The sequence below is a fragment of the Panicum virgatum genome, chromosome 3K (genome assembly GCF_016808335.1).
Source record: "Panicum virgatum strain AP13 chromosome 3K, P.virgatum_v5, whole genome shotgun sequence".
Lineage (NCBI taxonomy): Eukaryota > Viridiplantae > Streptophyta > Magnoliopsida > Poales > Poaceae > Panicum > Panicum virgatum.
Window position 1 is genome coordinate 24,418,197 of NC_053138.1, and position 25,697 is coordinate 24,443,893.

The following is a 25,697-nucleotide window of genomic DNA, read 5'->3' on the forward strand; positions in this document are numbered from 1 at the left end:
GGTCTTGTGCTCACCTCACTGGAGTGGTGAAGAGCAACTCTAGTGGAATCGAGGTGTGGAGCGGTTCCTTGATTCAAGCCGGCTCAAGATCAAGAGGTTCTTGATAGAGGAGCGGTTGATTCTTGGAATCCACCTCAACGTGAATTAGGGGTGACCGGCAAGTCATCGACACCACGGGATAAATTCTTGTGTCAAGCTTGGTTACTTCTCTTGCTCACTTTAATTCTTGTTTTACTTTGAGCATTTTACTTTACTAGAGCTTGATTTGTATCTTGTCACCCTAGGTTGCAAACTCATCTAGAGATAGTAATAGCATGACATAGGGCTTTCCTTTGTTACTAATTAAATTTCTCTAGTGTTGTTGGTTTTAGATTTTAAACCGCCTATTCACCCCCCTCTAGTCGGTGTTCTTGATCCTACACACAGGTGCGCGAGCTCACCGCTTCCATGGCGTCTCATCACTTCGATCCGAGTAAAGGAGTGGATCGGCTCTTGTTCATGCTTGCCTGGTTCGAAGATCCCAATTAAGGTTAGGGTTAGGGATGAGGACAAGCAAGCTTGAGCCTCCATGCCAAAACTGGTTCATCACAAGGTGGGTTTACCCCTTTGTCTCGGCTAACCCTCGGAAATCATGGAGGGATCAAAGTTCGGGTGCGCATCTCCAGGATTTGGGTGGCCTCCTGATCGACGAAGAGGTTATTCAATCCATCCCCCAAACTGTAGTTCCACTGTCCATACTCCATACTAATTGACTGATGATAACCATGCTAGCCCACTTCTCGTGCTTGATTAACATTTTTTTCTTGAGTCTCAGCACACTGATTTAAGTTATTTTTTCTTTTACTGGTTTCTGGGTGCAACTATGCAAGCGCGTGAATTTGGCAGCAACATGAAGCGGCTCAAAGACCTACTCAAAAAAAAGAAGCGGCTCAAAGACAGCTGGTTGAAGGGAAGGTCTACGCCTTGTTTGATTTCACAGTATGCCCAAGAGAGCATGAGTACATGGCCTATAGAAACGCCTTGATGGTTTACTGGAGCATATAAGCTATATATATACACCTTGTATGAGATGTCCTGGTTTCCTGCTAATTCAACATAGTTTTCCTAGAATACAAAATAACTTCTATACTGGTTGGTTTCTTAGTATAATTGGTAATAACTTCTTAGTATACTGCAGTATGTCATTGACAAAGAATGAAGAGGAGATTACCTAGAAAAAACTGTTCAGGTGAGATCTGGTTATCAGAATATATGATTCAATGCATTCTGTAATAACGGAAAGGTACCATTTTTTAAGTTGATATTCTCTTTATCAGGTTGTGCCACACATCACATATGAAATACAAGAGTGGATTGAACGTGTCGCAATGAATCCAATTGATGGCACAGAAGATCGATGTCTGTGTCATAGAACTTGGTGGCACAATAGGTAAAAAGCCATTCTGCATCATTGCAGCCAATTGCAAAGTAGCATATTATTTTGCTCAATAGTTCCCATAGATGCAAGCATTCCGGTGCAGGAGATAAAATATTTTCACCTCATAACCGTGGCATTCTTGATGCAGGAGACATTGAATCAATGCCTTTCATTGAAGCATTAGGCCAATTTTTATATCGTGTTGGTAAGGAAATTGTAAACTCCCATAATTTTCTTTTTTTTACATATGTTTTTACATAAGGATGTTGCTTCAATGTTCATTTTGTTATTAAAATCAATCTCCTACTGACGCAATTTTGTGAAATCAATCTCCTATTGATCGACATGGTGATGTGCAATTAGGTACGCCTCTCATCACCTCTCACAAATGCATTCATGCATGATATATGTTTGATAAAAAGACGGATTGAAAGAACTGTGCTTAATCAAATCATTGCTAACACAGTTTGGTGGAAATCTACAAACACTCAAACAATAGTACACTTTTTGGTTTTCATACTCTACTTACATAATGGGGTTCATAAAGGAGTAGTAACATGTTTGATTTTTGCATGTTGTCATTTATACGAGAAAATCAAATTCTTGAATTCGTAATAACACTGCAAGGTGGGTTGGAGACAATGTTAATTAAATATTTTCACTAAGATAAATGACAAGATAAGTCTATTTTATGTGGTGAAAAGAGGCTATAATTTCCATGGTTGGAGAGAGTTTTGCAAGAGGATATCAATCCACTTACGAGATATTCTTATTTGGATTAGAATATCATTTTAGGGACTAGATAAGTTCCAGTAAAGTCTTTCAAAAAACAAATGTTCAGTATCACAACTTTTGGGGTGTTTTTTTTTGGAAAGGGTTGGTTTGAAGATTATTTTGACTAGCGACAGTATCACAGCTTCAGTGGACATTGAGGAGGGCTCAGACAATCTACAGGCAAGAACAAATGTTGTTTGTGCATATTGTCGCTCACTCACTATGGTGTGATTTTCAAAAGTTAGTCTGTATGTGTATGTGTAGAGTTATAACCTAGGTATGCCTTTTCATTTTGCACATATCAGCAAAAATTTAATCAAACTGTTAGGTTTGTTATAGCCAATGTAATCTTCGCATTTATCATGCTTGGTGCTTTACTTCCACAATGCCATTATCATATTAAAAGTAGTGTCAATGTGAATGATAAAAATGATATCATAAATAAATTCCTGCAAGACCATTGTACGCTATGGCAAAGTAAGTGACTGACCTTATGCATCATCTTCTTATTGTGAAGTTAGCTTGCTTAAGGTGTCACTAAAGTTATGCAGCTTATAATTTCAACTGCCGGCATCAGCATCAAGCAGCCTAGGGAGAAGGTCACTTTACTCAGAAACCCTTTTTTTTAGCACCTGCAATACCATTACCACTCAAGCTGCAGGAAAGCATCCCTTCCTAACACTCTACTCAGGCATGCCTTTGCAACTTGGTCCTTCATTGCGGAGACTTTTCTTTTCCTGTATGTTGGTATGGATGCGCTTGATATCGGAAAGTGGGAGTTTGCCAGTGGCAGGTCATTTAAATACACATCTTACTTATAAATACCTTTTCTGTTTATGAATACTCAGCTTTGTTGTTTCCGATTTGCAGCCCTGGGAAATCCATTTGCATAAGCTCAATTTTGCTAGGATTAGTTCTGGTGAGAAGAGCTGCTTTTTTTTCCCATTGTCCTTGTCCAACTTAATGAAAAAAGACACCTTTTGAAAAAAAAATAACCTGGAGACAACAGGTGAGTAATTATTTAGAACATTTTTCTGTTGAAATTACTTTTTCAATAGGATAATCTTAATTGAGTTTTTTAACATATCGTAATATGGTGGGCCGGACTGATGAGAGGGGCCGTGTCCATTGATCTTGCTTAGAACAAGGTTTGTTTTCTTTGCCTTGGCCCACTTCACACCAGTTCCTCTTGAAGTATCCTTTAAAATAGAAAGTGTCCACTTTATTTTTTTCATTATTTTTCTGATTTACTTTAAAATTTCCTAAATAGAAAGTGTGGGTATCCTTTTTCACCCACCTTCTGTGTGAGGAGCAGGGGTTGTAGCAAAATGGGCAATGCTGGTTGCCTCCTATTATGGAATTCTTTTCTGCTTTTGGCTTCTCAGTCAGCAGATAGTTTCATGCGCTGGTGGCCACTTCATGTTCCCGTGAGATAATTTCCCAGTAAATAGTTTTACTGGAGGGTGCCACTCCTTGATTTCATTTGCACTTCCTGATCTTCTTCATGCCTGAGATTGTATATTAAATACCTGCATATTTGCTTGTAGCTTGCAAAACTCACTTCCATCTGCTATGTAGTTTCCTGCACTTCGAGAGTTTGTCAGTGGTGGAAAGCCTGTCTGGGGATCGAGTGATAAGTAGACGGAGCAAGCTAAAGAGTTGGTGGAGTACCAAGTATTATTTTGTTTCCTCCTAATTGTGATGATGATTTGCTAATTAGAACAAATTAGAGGAGTTAAAAGTTTTTGATATAAAATTTATAAGTTAATTTTTTATGACAGATTGCTAATGTAGGGAACTTTGATGGAGATTATTAAGTCTCATATTTAACATTGTGCAACACTATTTTAGTTTCATTGTTTCATTGATTTCGCTTTTCAAATGGGTAGTCTGTGTTGGTCCCTCATAATTCGTCTTCTTTTTCCAATATATCCAAGTGCCGGTCTATTATAATTTTCCTTTGTCTGTATAAGTGGGAGCTCTAAACCATCATCTTCGTGTTTGAAATGTGATGTTGAGAGGAGGCATGCGAAAGGAGGACAATGACATTGGAAGATGACAAATGGGATACACTGATGGTTAGACTAGCACATGGTGGGATCAGACCTCAGGTCGAGATGTGATAGAGAATTGGTTTTTAAAGAAAGATGTGGGTTCAGAGATGAAGGTTTTTGTCTGAATTTGACTTATGTAATGAAAAAATGAAATATCTGTGTTAGAGATTTGTATATTTGTCTCATCAGGAAACTTGGACTTAAAAATTGATCTAATGGGATCTGTTGCACAACACAGATTTCACTGGAAAAATGCAAATCATGTATGACATTGTGTGCTCCTTTGCAGGGAAGATTTATTTGGCTTTAAATATAAAGTGGTTATTTCCTAAATTTTTTAAAATATGAACATGTCGCATGTGGACCTATGCTAGAAATCTCTTGATTTTAAAACATGTGCGTGCCGCACATGGGCACTACTAGTCTATACAAAGTATACACAAGTGCTTGTTATTTTTCTGATTTTTCTAGGCTTCTTTACTTTTCTTAATATTTTTTAATTCATTTTGGCCTATTACATATGACCACGGATAAACCACGTAATCTCTACATCCTTCCAAATGGTTGAGAGGTGTTTGGATCCATGAGCTAATACTTCAAAGTGCTAAAAGTTCAGCACTATCAAATCCAAACGGCAATGCGCTGATGGAGTGAGCTAAACTTTAGCCAAGACTTAAAAACTCTATCAAAAGTATAAGTGCTAATAGGTGCTAAGTTTAGCACTCAACTTTAGGTCATCCAAACAGATCTTGGCACTCATTTCATTTTTCTGATTTAAAATGAATAACTTAAAATTTTTATTGTAAAATTGAATATTTTTAATTTTAGTAAAAGAGAATACCACCTTTAAAACCAACTAAAGGGCTAAAATTGTCTGGTTTCGATAGTTAGAGGTTGAAAATTAAACTTTTATGATAGTTTGAGGCAGGGGCGGATCTAGAGGGTGGGCTGGGCCCACCCTAAGACTTGGCCCCAAAAACTTTATCTCCTATATTTTTCATATCAGTTTTTATTTATTACTAACAGCAAAAAATAGCTACTAATTTTTTTATGTAATACACTTGATAATTGAATTGAGAATTGAGAATGTAAACAAGATATAATTTTATAAGACCATATGGACTTATTTATTAAAATATTTAAATGTTCTATTTGACCACCATAAATAGAAATTCCAGATTCTGACATTGGTCGACGAGGAGGAAAACTGGACTTTTTCTCTTTTTGTTTTCAAAACAAAAGGGAGGATGTTGCTGCCGTCGCTTGACAGGCTCATCAGAGAGATGATTTATTAAGCCATCTACAAACTTCAATACTGCTATCGATTAAAAAAAAGAAAAAGAAAAGAAAACTTCAATACTGCTATCAAAGATGTTTCCTCTCACTCTCGCGGCATAAATGTGGGCGCAGCGCGCAGTTGACGATGGGCGCGGACGGCGACGCCACCTTTTTTTTGAATGGTCGGCGACGCGACCTAGGTCGTCCTATGATATACCTTCCTTAAGAAGCAACCGGGGCATTCAAGCCAAGCTTCCGCAAACCGCCTAGCTAACAGATGACAGGCCCGTCGACGGCCTCGACGGACGCTTCGCTGATCGCTCCACCAGCAAACAATCAACACGTACGGCGTGGGCGATCTTTTCCCCGCGTGATGGCGACCCGGGCAATGTCCGTCCCCGAACTCGACGACGGAGCTTCGTTCATCGGCACGCTCGCCGGCCTCTGAGCCAAGGGATAGTGGCGTGCAGTGCTGCTCTACAAGCAAGCAGGGTCCACGGAGGGAGGGCCTGGGCTGTGCGCCAGGCTAGCAGACGCCGTCGAGGACCATGAGCATGCATTGTTAGTACCTTTAGGATCTCTAGGAATAGATTGAGTTGGTACTTTTTTTTCTATTGGATAAAACAGGGGTTGTTGAATACATGAACTAGAGAGAGAAGAAGGAGAGAGCAGAGACACTAACCATTGGCTGTGGAAATAGAGGATGAAAGTCGTCGGTGTAGGTGAAGATCGTCGCTGCAGTGCAGTGCAGTGGCGACCGGCGATGAGGCGCAGTGACGGTGGTGATAGGGGTCATCCCTCAGTACAGTGCCCTTCGTGATCGGACCGATACCCGCGTAGATGAGATCCCAGCAAACGTTGGTTTGCGTGCCCTCCTCAACAGGGTTCTTATAGTTGTGGCGCTGACAGAAGGGGCCCACTACCTTAATGATGATTAGTGCCCCCGAGCAAGGCGTGATTAGGGGAAGTTGGACTTGGTCCCTTGATCAAGTCTTGGAGATCAATCCAACATTCTCCCCCTTGATCTCAACTTTGTACTTTAAACTATTCAACTTGAACTTAACTTCTTTTCTTTACTTGCTTTGCTTTCGGTCCTCATCTCATTGCAGATCGGTACGTAGGGCGTGCTTCGTCATGACAGTTATCACTTACCATCAGATTAACAGCCACAATGCACCTTTCTGTATTGAAACAAGACCTTAACCTTTCTTTGGGCCTTTAAGTAATCCAGAAATCATAGGCCTCCCATAAAACCCATGTCGACTTGGGCGGTAGGCCTTTTGGTAAGCGGATCCGCAAACACTTGTTTGATACTTTGGTGCTCCATGATTTCATATGATTCTGGATTTTCTCCTTTGCAACATATAAGCCATTGTCAATGTGTTTGGCAGCACACTTAACATATTGCCATAGGAGTGAAAACATTCGAATGGTATATTGCTGTTGTCTACCATTATCAATTCCGGGTAATAGTTTTCTTAACCATTTTGCCTGTCCTGTAGCCTCATATAATGCTAGACTTTGGGTACATGACCCACAATATCACAACTATTTTGCTTTGGAGCTTTTCCACAATAAAACTCCAAACTCGAGTGTTAGCTACTACTGTGGGCTTCACTAAACTCGCCAAAACTTGATTCTTTTTACTCACAACCTTTTGAGAATAAATGTTTCTTTCTTACTTAGCATGAGGCTGACAATATTTTGCAAAATTGCAAAACATTCTATAACTCCATTTCAGTGATCTATTGCTGGACTGGACTTCTGCCAAAATGTCCCGGATACTTGCACTATGTCAAGGTAAATTCTTTTGAGCACTAATTTTGCTTCCAACAGCTGAAGCACATGGAACCACTTTCTTTTGATCGATCATATAACGGTTCCTGGAATCCTGAAAATTCCAAAACTATTACCCTTGACAATAGGACAGGCGTAGGCTTACTCGCATGCATACTATATATCTTTAGAACTCTTTTCTGAGTATGCTCTGTGCGAATGTCCTGTTACCCCTTTTTTTTCTTTTATCCCGGTGAATTTCCTTTCCCAGAGCGAATGACTCTTCACCAAGATTATTCCTATCAAAACTAGAGATCATAATAATCTTCTTTTGACTTTGCGGGAAAAGGAATTTCCCATCTTTGAACTTTGCATATTTGCAATTTGTCATCTTGAGTTTTACTTAAAACCCAAAACTTTCTTTGCACTCATAAAATTTTAGATATCACTATTTAGTGATCTGATTTCATCAGATGGTATTCCCATGTTCTTTTCTTTCCACAACAAAAGGAACCATTTGGTTATGCCATGTATATACTTTCTTGAGCAAATCTCCATCGGGAGGTATTGCTCCAACATTCATCTGATGCAATTCTAAAAGCAGTATGCCATCCATTACATTATGATTCTAAAAGAATCATTTCATGAGACTGAATAAAATGTCTCATTATAACTTATTCTTTTCTTTGCACAAAACTTTTTGCCATAAGTTGTGCTTAGCAACTTTTCATGTTCCCTCCGGAGTCACGTATCAATCTTGTAGACCCATTATAGCCTACTGTCTTGGCTCCATTAGAAACTTATTCCATGTTCCAAAATAAATTTAGAACTTTTAGATCTCATTATATCTTCCATGGCTTCTCGCCACGTCGATGAATGAGACAACTCTATTTATGACATTCATACAATGTCAAAACATATGTTGAGACAATTTCAGTGCTTGAATCATAGGAGTGAATATACAGTCCCACTTCTCTTCAAACCTTAGTTCTCGGCATACAATACTCTCCAGATTATCCCATTCTATTGTAAAGATGGAATATCTTTGCTTTTGTTTGGGTTTGACTTTACATGCCTCGCAGGGAGCTTTAAGCACCTTTTCTTTTCGGTTGCTTTGAGGCTCAACTATCTTTTCTTCCTATTTGGAGATGAAAAACTCCAAGAATTTCGCTTACTTTTATTATTGGGGTATCAATGTTATGACCGTTGTACTCCCTTCTCGGTCATATTCACTTTAATAGATCATCCTTGCTTTAATTTTGAGGAGAATTTCTTTGTAAATCTTAGTCTTTCTAACTTTTCTCCCCCTCGAAATATGGCACAGACTTTATTGCCATGATTTCGAAACTATTTTCAGCAATTGTGAATGAGGAGCCTTTTCATTACTTGAACTTTATTCATTTGACCAAGTCATACAAAATAATGGGAGTACCATTTCCTCGTTCCTTTTCAAGAGCTCCTCAGAGTTCTTGATTTGTTGCACTTTTAAGAACTCATAAGTTCTTCATGTTTCTATATTTTTGCAAGTCATGCTTGCAATCTTGGTTCGCATACGACTTTCTTTTTGTCCTTCGATTCTTTTCAAGTCACTATCCAACATGCCAATATAGTAGTGCATGAGAATTGCTGGGATAACTTTAAAAGCTCTCTTAGACTTTTTTACTTTTATGTGATACTCAAGTAGCACATGAGCCATCACAACTTTTCCTGTCATGCAGGATATAAGTGACACAAGTGCCAAAAACTTTTCCGACATGCGGTATAAAACTTCAAAGACATTTGCAACGCATGTTTAATTCAACGTTTGTCAAATTGAACGTGCATCAAACTCATTTCAACCATTATCTTTACTGTTGAAGGACAAGATAAAAACATAATATAGTGATAAACTTTGGTCACAATGACTAAAACATGCACATATATTTTCTTTTCTGATTAAATCTTCCTGTTGGTTCCAATTTAATCAGAAAATTTAATGAATTACAATATTCGCAAAACTTTAGTGAGAGAAAAGAAAAACTTTTCCAAAACAGTTGCATCTATTTTCCATATCAACTAGAAGTCAGAATGGAACAAGCACTTTTCTTTCTTAACCTCAACTATACAGCTGAGTAACCTCAAAACTTTATCTGTAGCGTTGATTGGAATCAACTTTTGTCTGTTAATTTCTCTTTACGTGGGAAGAATTGTATGTCTTAATTTAGCGTTGGTCAAAATTAAAACATATAACTTTCCTTTACTTTCAATTCTATATCACCGTTGGGTAGAAATAGAACACATGACTAGAATAAAAATTATAATATTGTCATCATCAACTTTGGTCAGAAAATGATGTATTTTAAATTTCTTTTCTTTTAAGAGCAAACTAAAGCTCAACTTAACACTTACAATGGCAAATAGTGCCAAAACATTCTTTCTTTGACATACAACAGCGGAAGCTTTTCTTAACCTTAAACTTAAAGGCTCCTTTTTCCCACAGGGAAATAACTCATATGAGTTTATCTTTCTTTATTGCAGCGGAAAACTTTTTCTTTCTTTCATAAGCTTTTCTTTGTTCTTTTTCCCACAGGGAAATAACTCATATGAGTTTATCTTTCTTTATTGCAGCGGAAAACTTTTTCTTTCTTTCATAAGCTTTTCTTTGTTTTTCTCTATTCTCTGAAAATTGATCACTTTGATGCAAAAATGTCAGAGAATTACATTGAACTTGAAATCACAATGAAATTATAATATTGTTATAATCAACGTTGGTCAGAAAATAACAATATCATAATTAACTTTAAACTAATATCTTTCTTCTCCTCTATTTAAAGTGTCCCGTTGGTTCTAATTTAAATAGAGGTTGAGACTTTTACTTTGCAGCGGAAACATATAAAATTCTATGTCCAAAGACATTGCTGTACTCTTTTATTCTCCTAAGCAATATACACATTGGTGCAAAATTGAATGGAGAACAAACTGTGAACAAAAACCATATAAATATCATTCAAAATGCCTCTGGAAAAAAATGTTGAACTTTGTTACTGTGCTGTGCTGGGAGGCCCAGCGAGCCAGCCAGCGGCCCACAGCGGAGTGTGGCCCACGGCCCGCGAGTGCGCGGCGCGCTCCCCCGCGCCCAGGCCGCAACCTGGGCCTGGGCCCGAAATCCGGCCCGGTTGCGGACACCCCCTGGGCCTCATATGGCCCAAAGCTGCGTGCGTCGCTCAGGGCCGTCGGATTAAATCCGACGGTCCTCCGTCGATTCCGGCCGGGCAAAACCGGCGTCGCCGGTCAGCTGCCCCAAACCCTAAACCATTTCTCCTCTCCCTTGCTTTCTGCGCACCGAGCGGCGGCGGCCAAAGCGGCCGAAGGGGCGCCGCGCCACCGCGGCCCTCCCCCTCCTTTGCCGGCGCGCCGCCAGGGTTGGCCGACGCGCCATGGCCGTGCCATGGCTGCGCGCAGACCTGGGCCTTGCTTGTTTTTTCCCTTCTCTCCTTTCTCTCTCCCGAACGGAGGCGGCGGCCCGAGCGACGATCTGCGCTGTGCTCGACGGAGGTGGTGGCCGGCGCTGACGGCGGCGCCGCCTGGCGATGCGCGGCAGCCCCGAGCTGTTCTATCTTCCTCTCCTCCTCTTTCTTTTTCCTCCACCGAGCGGCGGTGGCCATTGGCGGCCGGAGAAAAGGCATGGTAACGGCGCCGCCGTCGAGCGGCCTTGCTGCGGTGCCCAAGCCCGCACGCCGAGCGGCGGCTCGGGTCTTCATCCCGCGCGACGGCGGTGGTCCACCGGAAAAACGGCGGCTCTGGTGTCTTTCCAGTGCGGCGGCGGCCGACGGTGGTGCGTGCAGGTACGTCCCGCCGCCTCTTTTCTTTGTTCTATTCCCCATCCAATCGGTTAGAGTTAGGGTTACATTTCTGTTTTTCGATTTGCATCGAAAACCTATCTTTTCTTTTGATTCCTTTCAATTCATGACGAATCCAAACTTCTTCCGTCTCGATCTACCCACTAGATCGGCTCTGATACCATTGTTAGTACATTTAGGATCTCTAGGAATAGATTGAGTTGGTACTTTCTTTTCTATTGGATAAAACAGGGGTTGTTGAATACATGAACTAGAGAGAGAAGAAGGAGAGAGCAGAGACACTAACCATTGGCTGTGGAAATAGAGGATGAAAGTCGTCGGTGTAGGTGAAGATCGTCGCTGCAGTGCAGTGCAGTGGCGACCGGCGATGAGGCGCAGTGACGGTGGTGATAGGGGTCATCCCTCAGTACAGCGCCTTTCGTGATCGGACCGATACCCGCGTAGATGAGATCCCAGCAAACATTGGTTTGCGTGCCCTCCTCAACAGGGTTCTTATAGTTGTGGCGCTGACAGAAGGGGCCCACTACCTTAATGATGATTAGTGCCCCCGATCAGGGCGTGATTAGGGGAAGTTGGACTTGGTCCCTTGACCAAGTCTGATCAATCCAACATGCATGTCGTGCGGGCAACACGACGCGAGTTGTCGTGGGGCCAATGGCCGTGCCGGGGCCACGGGTTGGTGGTGGTCGTGCTCCCGGCGCCATGGCGAGGGGGGCCGCCGTTCGCGTGCGGCCGGCCGCCCAGCAGGCCAGGGCATCGCCCACATCGCTTGCTTCGCTTCGCACGCTGACACGCAGCCGCGGGGACACAGGACTGTCCTGGGGAATAATGGTGGAGGTGCGATGGGGATTCGCTGTACATGTCCGACGCTAAGCGGCTGCGAGCCTGCAGCTCAGCAGCAGCTGGTCCTGTGCCTGCTTGGTGGCGGGCGGCGTCTGGCACGCTTGCTCGTCCGCTGACTCGGGCCGCCTGCCGATGCCGAGGCCAGCAAGTTCGTCCGTCGCTGAAGTTGTGTAAGCCCCCGTGGTTTAATTTCAGGCCGCGGCGGCTCACCTGCCGTCGGCATCGATCCGTGCAGGCAAGCATCCTGCCGGGCTCTGCTGTGCTGTGCGCCTGTGCTGCCCGGCACGGCCGTGGGCCGAGAGATGCAACCTCCAGAGCAAAATGGAAACCCACACCGAGCGAAACGAGTACAAAACTCTCCGAAATTTGGCAGCAGATGCTCCATGCCAGGCGACTGGCCTCTTGGGCCAGGTAGTAAAATCTAACCAAAAGATAACATGAGTCGAGACGGTTTCGAGCTTCCATTCCATGTGGCCGGATTCACTCCCGCGCATCAATCTCCGTAGTACGGGCGCCCACGAGAAGGCCCTCCGCAGGGCGTGCGCAGCTGCTTGCTGTCAGGCCGGCGGCGCTCGTAGGGCTCACGCCAGGCTTGGCCGCCGCCGCCGTCGCCGCCGCAGCTCCTGTCGAGCGCGCCGCCGTCCCGTGCATAGGGATGGTACGGCTGGTCCCGGGGCTTTTTCCTCCGCCAATACGCGCCGCCGCTGCCGGGCGGCTGTCGCGACGGGCTCGGCCGTTCGCCGGACGAGCCGTCCCCGCCGTGCGCCCCGGAGGACAGCCCGAGACTGGGCGCTTCCCCACCGATCGTCGGGGGCTCTTGCGCCTGGCTTCGCCGACCGTTGTACGGATCCTCCCTGCCGCGCGGTCGACGTGACGGCCTGAAAGCAGGCGCTTCCCCGCGCTGGTGAAACCCACCGTCACCGTTGGTGGCTTCTTTTTCCGGGCTCGGCCGGCCATCGCCGGGAGAAGCCCACCTGACGAACGACCCGGATAGCAGGCCGTAAGAAGAGAAGCCCATCTTTGGCACATCTGGGCCACGAGGCCCATGACGAGCCTGATGGACCTGCTGCCTTTCTTGGCCTCGAAGGCCCTGCTGCAGCTTGTCAATGGAACCCGGGTAGTGGTACTCGTGCTGCGGCCGCCGCCGCCGCCGGCGGCGACGGCGGTTCCTCGGAGGCGCGCCATGCGCTGCCGGCGCACGCCTTCCACCACCTGGTTCGTACTGAGGCGGGGAGGCGAGTCCCGAGCGCTCGTGCCGGCGAGGGGAGCCGGTTTCCGAGCGGCGGCTCCCGCTCCGGGACGACCTGCTGGCGTCCTCGTCGTCGTAGCCGTCGACGCGACGTTGTTTGGAGATCGCGCCGTCGTCGCGGGGCGCGCACGGGTGCGGCCACCTGCGGGGAGGCGCCGTGCCGCTCGCCGCCCTGGAGGGCCCACACCGCGCCGGGTCCCTGGGCGACGAGAGCCGCGCCGCGTCACCGAACGGCTCCCGCGGCGTTCTCCCGCCGCGGCGGATCGGGGGAACAGGGAGCTCGCGGGGCGTGTCCACGCTGGACGACGACAGCGCCGGCGCCGCGGCGACGGACAGGCCGAACGGAGGCAGAGGTGGGGGCGGGGGCAGGTCCGCCTCGTCATAGTCGTAGTCGTCGTCGTCGTCGAGAGAAGACAGTGGCGCCTCCAGGTCTAACACCGGCGATGGCAGCGGATCGCGCGGCGAGGACTCGGGCACGGGCGGCGGCAGCGGATCCTGCGCCGACGCCGGCGCCTGCAGCGGATCGTGCGCCTGCAGCGGATCGTGCGCCGGCCGAGGCAGCGAGTCCTCGCGCCGTGGCGAGGGCAGCGTCTCTTTCGGCAACAGAGGCAGCGGCTCCGGCGCCCGGGCAGGAGAGGCGCCGCTCGCCCCGTCGTCCTCCGGCGGCAGCTCGTTGAGGTCGAAGTCAAAGGGTGGCCCCGGTTGCGCCATCTCGCCTCCCTGTCGCCGCGGCGGCAGCGGCGGCGGCGCGGGAGGATCGATGTAGCCGAGAGGGACAGGACCTATTCCAATCTTGGATCGTGTAGGGTTTAGGCTTGGACTTATATTGACGCGCAGACTCCCTGATCCGGAAAGAAACACGACGAGGTTTCTCGAGCCTGGCGGCGAGAGCGCGGAAGGGCGCGGCACGAGGGCGAGGCTGCCGATTCGAGCCCGGCTGGGATCGAGCAGAGATCCGGTCCCGAATCCGAAGCAGATCGCCATGAGCTGTGACCAGATCATACACGAGGAGCACACTGTGATCCGGGGGAGCGAGCGAGCACAGGTCGCGTGACCAGGATCATCCGATCCAACACATCTCGGCCTCTCCACGCCGAATCAAATCCCAAAACTTGCCGTTGGCCGCGTGCTTGTTCATCTCCCTCGGAGCCTCGGTCGCCCGGCGGCACGAGCACCTGTGTCATCAGGGCGGTGACCGTTCTGCTACCACCGCACGCAGCCGTGAAAACGAAGCGGGCGTCGCCGTCAGTCCGAGATAACAATGGGGGTGCGCCATGGTTGGACGGAACGAGCTGTCCACCGGGTACCAACTCCACCCAGTCCTCCTCGACGGATTTTGTCCTGTATGTATCAGCAGCCACGGGCGTTCAGCCTTGCTAGCGACCTCTTCACTCGGAAGTCCACGTTGGCTGGCTGCAGCTTGCCAGGTTTTTACACCATGAAAGGGAATTCTTTTAGTCCCTGTTCAGTTTTCCAAAAATTTTCTACAATACCGGTCACATCAAATGTCCGGTTACATACATGGAGCATTAAATGTAGTTGAAAAAAATAATTAATTGTGCAATCTAACTGATTAGCACGAGATGAATCTTTTAAACCTAATTAGTCCACGATTGGACATTTTTTGTCAATGTGTTACAGTACCAAAACCAACAACTTTTCACCAACTAAACAGGCCCACAGAGTAGTATCGTTGGCAAGAAAGAAGAATAGAAGCACTAAAGCAGTGAGCTCATGACACACTACTACTCCCTCCGCCAACAAAAGAACGTAACTCTCGAGGAGTCAAAACAATTTTAAATTTAACTAAATTTATATAAATAAATTATGAACATTTATATCTTTGAATACATTGAGTATGAAAATATATTTCATGATTAATCTTATTGTACCTACCATAAATCTTAGTATTATTTTATATAAATCTAATCAAATTTAAAATTATTTGACTTGTTGAGCAACGAGAGTTGCAATTTTTGTCGATGGAGGAAGTAATTCATAGTACGTCCTCATATGAGAATGTATCCGGTGCTCCTAGCACCTCACATACTCCCTTGCTCCCTCACGTCCGGAGCCGATGGATGCGCAACCAATGGATGCGATGGCAGTGGAAAAACAAGTGATGGCTATTATGCACGGAGCCCCCTCAATAAAGATTGAAGTGCATTTTCGGCCATGCCCATCTTCTTCCCAATCGATCTGTTTCCCAAACCGACCAAATGGAAGCCCCCTCAAGAAGCTACCTACAGTTCAAGACCAAATCCATTTATTCTCAGCTTGCTGTAGAGAGGAACTGCTGCCGCCGTGAGCCCGTGACACAACCAGGGCACGAGACGGTCGTAGGCGACACACTAGGATTAGAACTTGGTGGCGGCGAGGCAGTGGCCGGCGTGTGCCAAACTGGCAACTGAGATTGGCGGCAGTCGACGGGGCGAGCCAAGGAGGGAGGAGCGAGCCGTCTTGGAGGTTGGGAGGGAGGTGTGGCCGTGCGGGATACATCCAACGGTGGTCGGCCGGCTCGCCGGCATGAAGCGCCACGGCATCCTCGGGCAGTGGCTCAGCGTGCTGGAGTACTGGAGTTGAAGCCAGCGATTGAACTCCCACCACCAGCACCACAGCAGCAAGACGAGCTACAGCAGGGATTAGGCAACATTGCAAGGTACCAATTTCAGTAATTTGTGACTTATTTTTGGTGGGTTGCACATTCACAGCCATGGTAGAGTTGTAGTATTGTATCAAATTTGTAAAGTATCATGTGAATTTGTGCGATTTTATCATTAGATTTCAGAGTTGGTCAAAATGAAGAAAGATGGATAAATTGCATCTCTCTTTCAGAAACATGTGTGGTATTCAAAAAGCTTGCCCCACTGGGCTTGGACCACCCTAGCTTCATAAAAGAGATAACCAAGTGCTTGCAGGTTGCTGTCCAACTTATTCTACAGATCATTCTTCCCAAATTTGGAGATGATTAAAGCTTGAATATTCTTAAAAAATCATGATTTTTGTTTTATATTGTTATTAAGAATTACGAATTCTAATCACTACTACCGCAATTACCACTTTGGTGATTTTACTAGTTCATGTAGAAAAGAGAACTTGTTGTCAATAAGCATCCTTTAATCTGCATTGCTTTGCTAGTGTCATCCTATTTGGTTTTTCCATTTCTTGTGCTGGAATTAAATCATATGTTAGCAGGGTACCATGGAATCCATGTCAAGGGTCTTGCATAGGTCTGACTCAACTATAGCAATTCCACTTCAAGGTGAAGATGACACTCATAGAAATGCTATGGTAAGTCTGTACTCTATTTCTTATAACCCATGTTTATAAACCACTTCAGTCCTTTGATCTCAACTTTTTTATCTATAGGTTGAAATATGTTCAGTTGAGGGTAACGGAGATAGCTATAAAACACCAGAAAGAACGATAAGCTTACCATTCTATGTAAGTATTGTTTAAGAGTTTTTTTTCATTAGTCTTAATAAATCATACACTATGAACTCTTATTTCTAATTGCAGGGTTCAGTCTATGAGCCTGATTGCGAGGATGGCTTACAGCCCACAATTGGTATGGTGTTTGATAGCTGGGAGAAAGGAGAAGATTTCTACAGAGCATATGCTAAGCATATGGGATTTGGGGTTCGCAAATGGACACAGCACAAAAAAATAGATGGGACGGCCATCTGGAAGCGATTTGTTTGTTCAAAGGAAGGTTGGAGGAAAGAGCAAGAAAGTGGTGAAGATGAGAAGCCTAAAAGGAAGGTCAAGATAACTCGGTGTGGCTGTCAGGCGATGATTGGATTCAAGAGAAGAGATGATGGCAAGTATGTGGTTGCCAAGTTCATCTCCTACCACACCCATGATTTGGTCTCCCCAAGGATGGGGCATTTAATCAAATCAAATAGGGAAGTGACTAGCGGAGTGAAGTGTGCATTATTTACATGTCATAAAGCGTCAATTGGCACTTCTGCAGCATTCCGGATGCTTAGTGTAGAGAAAGGTGGGCCTGCAAACCTAGGTTGCACAAAGAAGGATGTTCAGAACTATGAACGTGATTGCAGAAAAGTCATTAGTGCTTCAGATGCCCAGATTTTAATTGATATCATGAAAGAGAAGCAAAAGGATCAATTCATCATTCTTTTTTGAGTACCAGTTAGACGACAAGTTGAGGCTAACACACATTTTCTGGGCTGATAGTACATGCATAAGGAACTATAAGTTGTTTGGTGATGTCATGTCCTTTGATTCTACTTACCGAACCAACCGATATGACCTGGTTTTTACGCCATTCACTGGAGTCAATCATCATAAGTCATGTATCACGTTCGGTGCTGCCTTTTTACCAAATGAGAAGAAAGAGTCATACAAATGGCTATTCAGAACCTTTTTGAAAGCAATGGGAGGGGCTGCACCTAAACTGATCATAACTGATGAGGACCTTAGCATGAAGGCTGCAATCAGAGATGTCTTCCCAAACACCATACACAGACTTTGTATGTGGCATATTCTTAACAAACTCCCTGAAAAGCTTGGTCGTGACTTCACCAAGGATGAAGAGTTCATGAAAAGATTTGGGATATGTGTATGGTGTTCAGAGACACCTGATGAGTTTGAGTCAAGCTGGGCATCAATAATTGCTGATTATGGACTTGAAAATAATGTCTGGTTGAATGATAAGTATGCTCTGCGAGAATCATGGATTCCAGCATACTTTGTAGGATACTCACTAGGTGGTATCTTACGAACAACCTCTAGATCTGAAAGCGAGAATGCATTCTTTGGCCGCTTTGTGAACCGACGACTATCTTTACTTGAATTTTGGATCAGGTTTGAAGCTGCCTTGGAGGAACAGCGGGAAAAGGAGTTGCACGATGACAATGCCACAATTCATACATCACCTGTACTCAAGACATCTTGGACCTTCGAGAGGCATGCTAGGGAGGTCTACACGCATACCATATTTGAGATGTTTCAGCAAGAGGTGGTTTCTGCGAGGGATAATTGTGTGGTGCAAGGTATGGAACAGGTTGGAGAGGAAAAGATCACCCGAATTAGGGATAGTAGAGGCAGGATAAGAGAAATTCGCTACAACACATGTTCCAAGGCTGTAAACTGTTCTTGCAGGTTGTTTGAGTCTATCGGTATTCTTTGTTCTCACACCATTGTAGTCCTCAAGGCAGAGCTATACAATGAAATACCTATTAACTATGTGCTAGATAGGTGGACTAAGATAGCTACACGTAAGCGGGTGCTTGATGCTAAAGGTAATGTGATTGAAGGATCATGTACATCCCTTCCACCTGCCATCAAGATCATGTACTCTGAGACAAACTCTAAATTCAACATGGGGATGCTTGCTGCTAAACATTCTGAGGAGAAAATGAAGTATTTGCATAAAGCTGTGGCTGAAGCTGTTGATCATGTGCTAAAAATGGAACAATCTAGTGAGACAAGTAAAGTTTCAGAGTTTGAGTCTTTTGTTGGAATGCCATTTCCAACGACCATTGACATCCATCCCCCTGAAGTAGCACACACCAAAGGAAATGGAAAAAGATTTAAGAAGGCTTCAGAAGAAAACAAAAGCAAAAGGAGGTACAAGCTATAATCTGGTTATTATTGTGTTTACGTGCAAAACAACCCAGGGTATAGAAACTAATTTTGCACATATATATGTCTGCAGGAAAACTAGCTCCAAGCAACAACATTGAGCTAACCAAATTAAAGGTGTGCAGGATCATTATGCATTTTTCACTATTGATTTTTTAACAAGTTGCTATCTAATTATTTGCCAGGAGCCTTCAGTCTCAAACAGGCCAATCTACAATTACTGCCCGTCAATATGATTATTCATTTTGGTGCTATTTAATAATCAATTTCATTCTACAATTAATTTTGGGGTCTCCATTGAGCATCGAACTTCCCTGTACGGCAACATCTCCACTACACAGACTGCCGGAGGACGCACAAGATGATAATTGGATGGTTATGAATCTGTGTTCATGTAATTTGTGAAGACTGGAACCCTTGTGTAGTAGATGCCTACAAGTCGAATATGTAGCAGCATATATATGTGCATTCAATCTGAACAAATTTGATCGCTCTTGTATATAAATACTGCATAAGTCTTTCACCTTGGTTTCTAATGTGGCTTATGCATGTTCAATTCAATAAATATTGTGCAACCATACTCTTTTCCTCTTTTCTTTGGCATAGAATTACAAATTGTACCACCGCTTCACAAAAATTCTATTAAGTCATCTGAAGATGCAACATTGACAGGTGAACTACAACAAGATTGCTGGACTGAATCATGTGTAGTGCACAATAGAAGTTAAGAAAATCACCGTTTAGAACTTAGCACATAAGAATAAAAAACAACTCATTATTCAGATCTTAGAACCAAAAGAGTAGTTCATTCTTCAGGATGATAATTCAATATTCGATTATCTGAAAATATATAGAGGTTCAGAGATGATATTTTTGCTAAGTTGAAACAAAAAACAGTGATATAATGACAGCATTCTGCTTTGAGTGATCCATTGAAACACGCAAATAAGTAAAAGCTACAGCAGTTACATGTAGAAATAGAACTTGAAAATAACCATATATTAGGACCATGATCTTTTAAATGTGGTTGAAGATTGTTCATAAGAATTATAAGGAAAGAAAAAGAATCATAAGTCAAACAGAGTATCCTTTAGCTACATTTCTACAGCTTCTCTTTCCAAAAAAACACAAAGCATATATCTACACTGTTAATCATAATAGCACACTTCTTTTCCTGGTAGGCATTCATTGGACGCTTCATTTTGATGTTCTTGGCTTCAGGAACAGGCAGGTGCCACGACTTCATCCGTGCAGCACATCATTTTCAAAGTTTATTGTGATCTTGCAGCGGTATTCAGCATCATCAGACTCGCTAATCCATATTGGTGGCCTCATATACACAACAGACACTACCAAAAATTAATTTATGCCTTTCGCACATAGCAAGCTTCGACCATTCAAAACATACACTCTTTGAAAGGCCACTTTGAAAGGCCACTTTTCTTCATGTGCTCCTGCAGAATATCACCCAACAAATTGAGCAAGTCAACAATTCTTTTTAGTCTGTGTTATCTGAAGTCAATACTCTATTGATAAAATGTATGGATTGGAGCACAATATACTAATTTATCCTTACCAATGTTTAATCAAGTCGCCAAAAGGCAGTACCCAACTAACCAAACATCTATACATTTGGGCTCCACCTATCTACTGATGTCTTATCCGAAGGAATAAAATGAGGTCTAGTAATAGCAATATACCGTGAGAAGCAACAACTGGGAGTCAAGTTTGTCGTGGAAATATCAGCAACACACATGGTGTGCATATACTTGGATGGGAGTAGCAAGTGATGAAGTCTCTCAAGGTTCATAGCGCCGGCATCCTGGGAATGCTAGAGCAAAATCAGAATGGGGCTGTAAAAACCTGCAAGTAAAATTGGAGAAGAAAAAAATGCATACCTTCTACCCATTTCATCAAACACAGTGAAGACATCTCCATGGAAGTGTCCACACCACCAATGAGGTCGATGCCAACCGGCAAGAGGGAGGACACGGGAGCAGTAGAGGGTAGGGATGCTGCAGAAGCCATCACCCCTCATCTTTTGGCCACCTTCAGCCCCTTACAAGCACCTCCACTGCTGGCAGCCCACTTCCATGTGTAGAGAGCGGCTGAGACATGGGAGGAGATGAGAATGGGAAAGAGGGGAAGGAGGAAAAGGAAGAAACAACTCTGTGTCGGTCACTTCGCCGTGATTCCCCTCGCTGACAAGGCGGCAAGGCTGCGCCACTGCTGCATTCCCTCTCCAGACCGAGCACCGCCGCCTTCTTTCACTGTTGATTGAGAGATAGAGATAGTGAGAGAATAGAGAGCGAAAGGATCTAAAGTGGAAGTGCCAATAACTTGGGGTTAAAATGAAAATTGACTAGACATTAGGATGTGTGGAGGGGGTTATGTGTAAAATGATAGGGGTACGTAGCAGCTTTCATCCCATCCATTTGTTTATGCTGTAACGGTCCAGATGGCACGGTAGCACGGTAGCATCTATTTAGCCGGTAGCATAGGATACGTTCTCGTCCTCATATGAGTCGCAAACGGCTCCCACCCTGTTGCCTAACTTCCATGTGTAGAGAGCGGCTGAGACATGGGAGGAGATGAGAATGGGAAAGAGGGGAAGGAGGAAAAGGAAGAAACAACTCTGTGTCGGTCACTTCGCCGTGATTCCCCTCGCCGACAAGGCTGCAAGGCTGCGCCACTGCTGCATTCCCTCTCCAGACCGAGCACCGCCGCCTTCTTTCACTGTTGATTGAGAGATAGAGATAGTGAGAGAATAGAGAGCGAAAGGATCTAAAGTGGAAGTGCCAATAACTTGGGGTTAAAATGAAAATTGACTAGACATTAGGATGTGTGGAGGGGGTTATGTGTAAAATGATAGGGGTACGTAGCAGCTTTCATCCCATCCATTTGTTTATGCTGTAACGGTCCAGATGGCACGGTAGCACGGTAGCATCTATTTAGCCGGTAGCATAGGATACGTTCTCGTCCTCATATGAGTCGCAAACGGCTCCCACCCTGTTGCCTAACTTCCATGTGTAGAGAGCGGCTGAGACATGGGAGGAGATGAGAATGGGAAAGAGGGGAAGGAGGAAAAGGAAGAAACAACTCTGTGTCGGTCACTTCGCCGTGATTCCCCTCGCCGACAAGGCGGCAAGGCTGCGCCACTGCTGCATTCCCTCTCCAGACCGAGCACCGCCGCCTTCTTTCACTGTTGATTGAGAGATAGAGATAGTGAGAGAATAGAGAGCGAAAGGATCTAAAGTGGAAGTGCCAATAACTTGGGGTTAAAATGAAAATTGACTAGACATTAGGATGTGTGGAGGGGGTTATGTGTAAAATGATAGGGGTACGTAGCAGCTTTCATCCCATCCATTTGTTTATGCTGTAACGGTCCAGATGGCACGGTAGCACGGTAGCATCTATTTAGCCGGTAGCATAGGATACGTTCTCGTCCTCATATGAGTCGCAAACGGCTCCCACCCTGTTGCCTAACTTCCATGTGTAGAGAGCGGCTGAGACATGGGAGGAGATGAGAATGGGAAAGAGGGGAAGGAGGAAAAGGAAGAAACAACTCTGTGTCGGTCACTTCGCCGTGATTCCCCTCGCCGACAAGGCGGCAAGGCTGCGCCACTGCTGCATTCCCTCTCCAGACCGAGCACCGCCGCCTTCTTTCACTGTTGATTGAGAGATAGAGATAGTGAGAGAATAGAGAGCGAAAGGATCTAAAGTGGAAGTGCCAATAACTTGGGGTTAAAATGAAAATTGACTAGACATTAGGATGTGTGGAGGGGGTTATGTGTAAAATGATAGGGGTACGTAGCAGCTTTCATCCCATCCATTTGTTTATGCTGTAACGGTCCAGATGGCACGGTAGCACGGTAGCATCTATTTAGCCGGTAGCATAGGATACGTTCTCGTCCTCATATGAGTCGCAAACGGCTCCCACCCTGTTGCCTAACTTCCATGTGTAGAGAGCGGCTGAGACATGGGAGGAGATGAGAATGGGAAAGAGGGGAAGGAGGAAAAGGAAGAAACAACTCTGTGTCGGTCACTTCGCCGTGATTCCCCTCGCCGACAAGGCGGCAAGGCTGCGCCACTGCTGCATTCCCTCTCCAGACCGAGCACCGCCGCCTTCTTTCACTGTTGATTGAGAGATAGAGATAGTGAGAGAATAGAGAGCGAAAGGATCTAAAGTGGAAGTGCCAATAACTTGGGGTTAAAATGAAAATTGACTAGACATTAGGATGTGTGGAGGGGGTTATGTGTAAAATGATAGGGGTACGTAGCAGCTTTCATCCCATCCATTTGTTTATGCTGTAACGGTCCAGATGGCACGGTAGCACGGTAGCATCTATTTAGCCGGTAGCATAGGATACGTTCTCGTCCTCATATGAGTCGCATACGGCTCCCACCCTGTTGCCAACTTGGGAAGATAGTGCCCAAGCCGGTGGTTCCACTGGCATCGGGGGCTTGTGGGCAAAGCTGTCGATCACCTTGGGCCACTGATCGCTGCCTTGGCGGGCGAGCTGCCTGCCTGGTTTCAATCCAAACAAACCTTGGGTGCCTCAGCTCCGATCCCGTGACCCACAGTCCACTGTCACAGATACAAATCATCATACAAATAAGGAACTCTACGATGAATCAAGAATGTGGCAGACCATCGGACGCGTGCGCTAGATTTGCTTGATTTAGACTGCCGTCGGATGCCGTTGAAGCGATGACACCGATGGGTGACTCGACCCGTGGGTCTGTCGACTGGATTTGGATCTAACAGACATGCTCCGGAGCAAAACATCACTCGTATTCCGAACAACACTACTGCCAATTCAGAAGGGAACAAAAGGCAGCACTCTGATCCAACACGAGCACAAATTAGAATCTCATGTGCGCCCAATTCTGTCTTCGTTTTGACTTTGTGCCTTCGTCCCCAGAAAGCCAGAATCCGGCACGCCTGCCTGCGCGACGAAATTCTCGTTCTTATTCGAGTTTCTACAACGATTTCTCATACGATTCGAGCAGCATATTTGCAAAGCAGATGGCGATCCCATTCCGATCCCCCTACATTACATGCTACTACACCACTACGACTGCATTACAGCTGCGAGCTAGGCGCAGGGCGACGGCGTTCCCGCCGGGTCGATCAGTACGGCATGACATGGATGGTGCGGCTGTCGTAGGCGGCGGCCATGCCCTTGCGCTCCTGCTCCAGCCGCACCGCCCGCAGCAGCTCGCCGGCCATCCGCGAGGTGGTCGGGGCGCAGTCCCCCTGCATCACCACCAGCAGCTTCCCCACGGCCTCGGGCGCCGACGCCACGGCCTCCCGCATCCGCCGCTCCCCGCCGCCCGCGCAGCACGACAGCCACAGCGCCGCCACCGCGGCCTCCCGCCCCGCCGGGCCCACCCGGATCATCCGCCCCATCACGGCGGCCGCCACCTCGGCCGCGTCGGCCGCGATGGCCGCCTTGCCGTCGCCGCAGCGGGCGGCCTCCGCCAGCAGCCGCAGCGCCGACTCCGCGGCCGCCGTGGGCGCCGCCGCCACGGCCAGCGCCAGCGCGGGGATGGCCCCGGCCCGCACCATCGACGCGCGCGCCGGCCGGCCGCGGACCTGCACCGCCGCGGCCATGCACCGGATGGCCGCCGGAGACGCCGCGTCCCGGAGGATCCGCACGAGGTCCGGGAACAGCTCCGGCCTGTCGGCGATGGCGGTCTTGGCGTCGGCGTCCGCCGCGGGCGACGTCAGGATCGCCTCCAGGACCGCGGCGCCGTTCGCGCCCGCGCCGAGCAGTGTCGTCACGATGCGGCCCAGGTCCTCGGCGACGAGAGCGACGACGAGCGCATCCTTGGCCTCTTCCGCAACTCCGTCCGCGGACAGGACGGCGGCCAGGGCCTCCACCGCCATGTTGACCCTCCCGCGCTTCTCCGCCCCATCCCCCGTGAGATAAGGGACCAGCTCCGGGGCCACGGTGGCCAGGATCCTCACGGCGTCCACGCGCGCGTCGGCGCCCGCCCCGCCCTTCGCGAAGGAGAGGAGCGCCGGCACCGCGGAGTCGAGATCGGCGGCGACCGCCGTCGCGACGGACGCCCGCTTCCCTTTCTCCGGCGCGATCTTGGCCGCGAGCGAGCGCACGGCCTTCTCCGCCGCCGCGGGCTCCCCGTCCGCGTCCGCAGCCGCGAGCTGCGACAGCACCTCCTCGGGCGACGGCGAAGGCGGCAACGTGGCGGCGTGCAGGTGGATGAGGCGGCGCAAGAGCAGGTTGGGGACCAGGTCGGTGGACGCCAGCGGCAGCCGCGTGGCGGGGCAGGTGCGGTGGCCGGAATCGAGCCACCGCTGTATGGACGCGCGGTCGTACGTGGCGCCGGTGGGGAGGCTGACCGGCGACCGCATCACCTCCAGCGAGATCGGGCACCGGAACGCGGCCGGCGTCGGCGGCGCCGCAGCCATCACGAGGGGCTCCGGCGGCCGGATCCGGCGCCTCGCCTGCTGCGCGGCGACGGCTGCATCCATGGCGAGCGACCGGATGAGAGCTGTTGGGTGGGTGGGACGGGGGGAGGAGAGAGAGAGGCGGACCTTAAGAATGGTGGGATTGACGTCGGCGAGTCAACGGTCAAAGTCAAGTGGCGTGGGTGGTGGTGGTGTTGACGTTCTTTTGGAAGGATGGCCCCCGGCCTCGTGCCATCAAGGACAAGCGCCGCGAGGATGAAAGTGAAACTGGGTGGGGATGAAGATGCCAGTATACTCCAGATTTTTTTTGCGTGTGGGTCCTACTCCAGTGCTCCGTTTCGGTTGGACTTTGGATTTTAGTACTGCATCCATCCAAAAAATTATAAATCTCTAAGTACTATTTGATTAGTTATGTGATATATTT

At 46.8% G+C, this 25,697-nt stretch overlaps 2 protein-coding genes and 2 long non-coding RNA genes across 5 annotated transcripts; 2 read left to right on the forward strand and 2 right to left on the reverse strand.

Annotated features, from left to right (window-relative positions):
• Window positions 1-3,271: 3,271 nt before the first annotated feature.
• On the forward strand, window positions 3,272-3,980 carry LOC120698551. Its single transcript, XR_005684895.1, has 2 exons — window positions 3,272-3,339; window positions 3,770-3,980. It is a non-coding gene; the product is annotated as an uncharacterized LOC120698551 (long non-coding RNA).
• Window positions 3,981-15,457: 11,477 nt separating this feature from the next.
• On the forward strand, window positions 15,458-19,336 carry LOC120698552 (protein FAR1-RELATED SEQUENCE 5-like). 2 transcript variants are annotated; one of them, XM_039982229.1, is made up of 5 exons: window positions 15,458-15,889; window positions 16,426-16,521; window positions 16,600-16,674; window positions 16,750-18,822; window positions 18,911-19,336. In XM_039982229.1, exons 4-5 carry the CDS (start codon window positions 17,465-17,467, stop codon window positions 18,936-18,938), a joined length of 1,386 nt encoding a protein of 461 aa, XP_039838163.1. In that variant the 5' UTR covers window positions 15,458-15,889; window positions 16,426-16,521; window positions 16,600-16,674; window positions 16,750-17,464; the 3' UTR covers window positions 18,939-19,336. Both variants share the same exon structure in this region, with proteins under 2 accessions (XP_039838163.1, XP_039838164.1).
• A 612-nt stretch (window positions 19,337-19,948) lies between these two features.
• Window positions 19,949-21,019, reverse strand: LOC120701343. The gene is made up of 3 exons (XR_005686054.1): window positions 20,736-21,019; window positions 20,538-20,659; window positions 19,949-20,291 (listed from the first exon to the last, which is right to left on the reverse strand). It is a non-coding gene; the product is annotated as an uncharacterized LOC120701343 (long non-coding RNA).
• Window positions 21,020-23,615: 2,596 nt separating this feature from the next.
• Window positions 23,616-25,395, reverse strand: LOC120698554 (U-box domain-containing protein 27-like). Its single transcript, XM_039982232.1, has one exon. It carries the CDS (start codon window positions 25,334-25,336, stop codon window positions 23,972-23,974), a length of 1,365 nt encoding a protein of 454 aa, XP_039838166.1. The 5' UTR covers window positions 25,337-25,395; the 3' UTR covers window positions 23,616-23,971.
• Between the last annotated feature and the right edge of the window lie 302 nt (window positions 25,396-25,697).

Bases quoted from the DNA above. Each gene is read 5' to 3' on its own strand.
- LOC120698554 (XM_039982232.1), bottom strand. From the start codon at position 25,336: ATGGATGCAGCCGTCGCCGCGCAGCAGGCGAGGCGCCGGATCCGGCCG.
- LOC120698552 (XM_039982229.1), top strand. From the start codon at position 17,465: ATGTCCTTTGATTCTACTTACCGAACCAACCGATATGACCTGGTTTTT. The intron at 18,823-18,910 runs GTACAAGCTATA...ATATGTCTGCAG, and splicing joins GAAAACAAAAGCAAAAGGAG to GAAAACTAGCTCCAAGCAAC.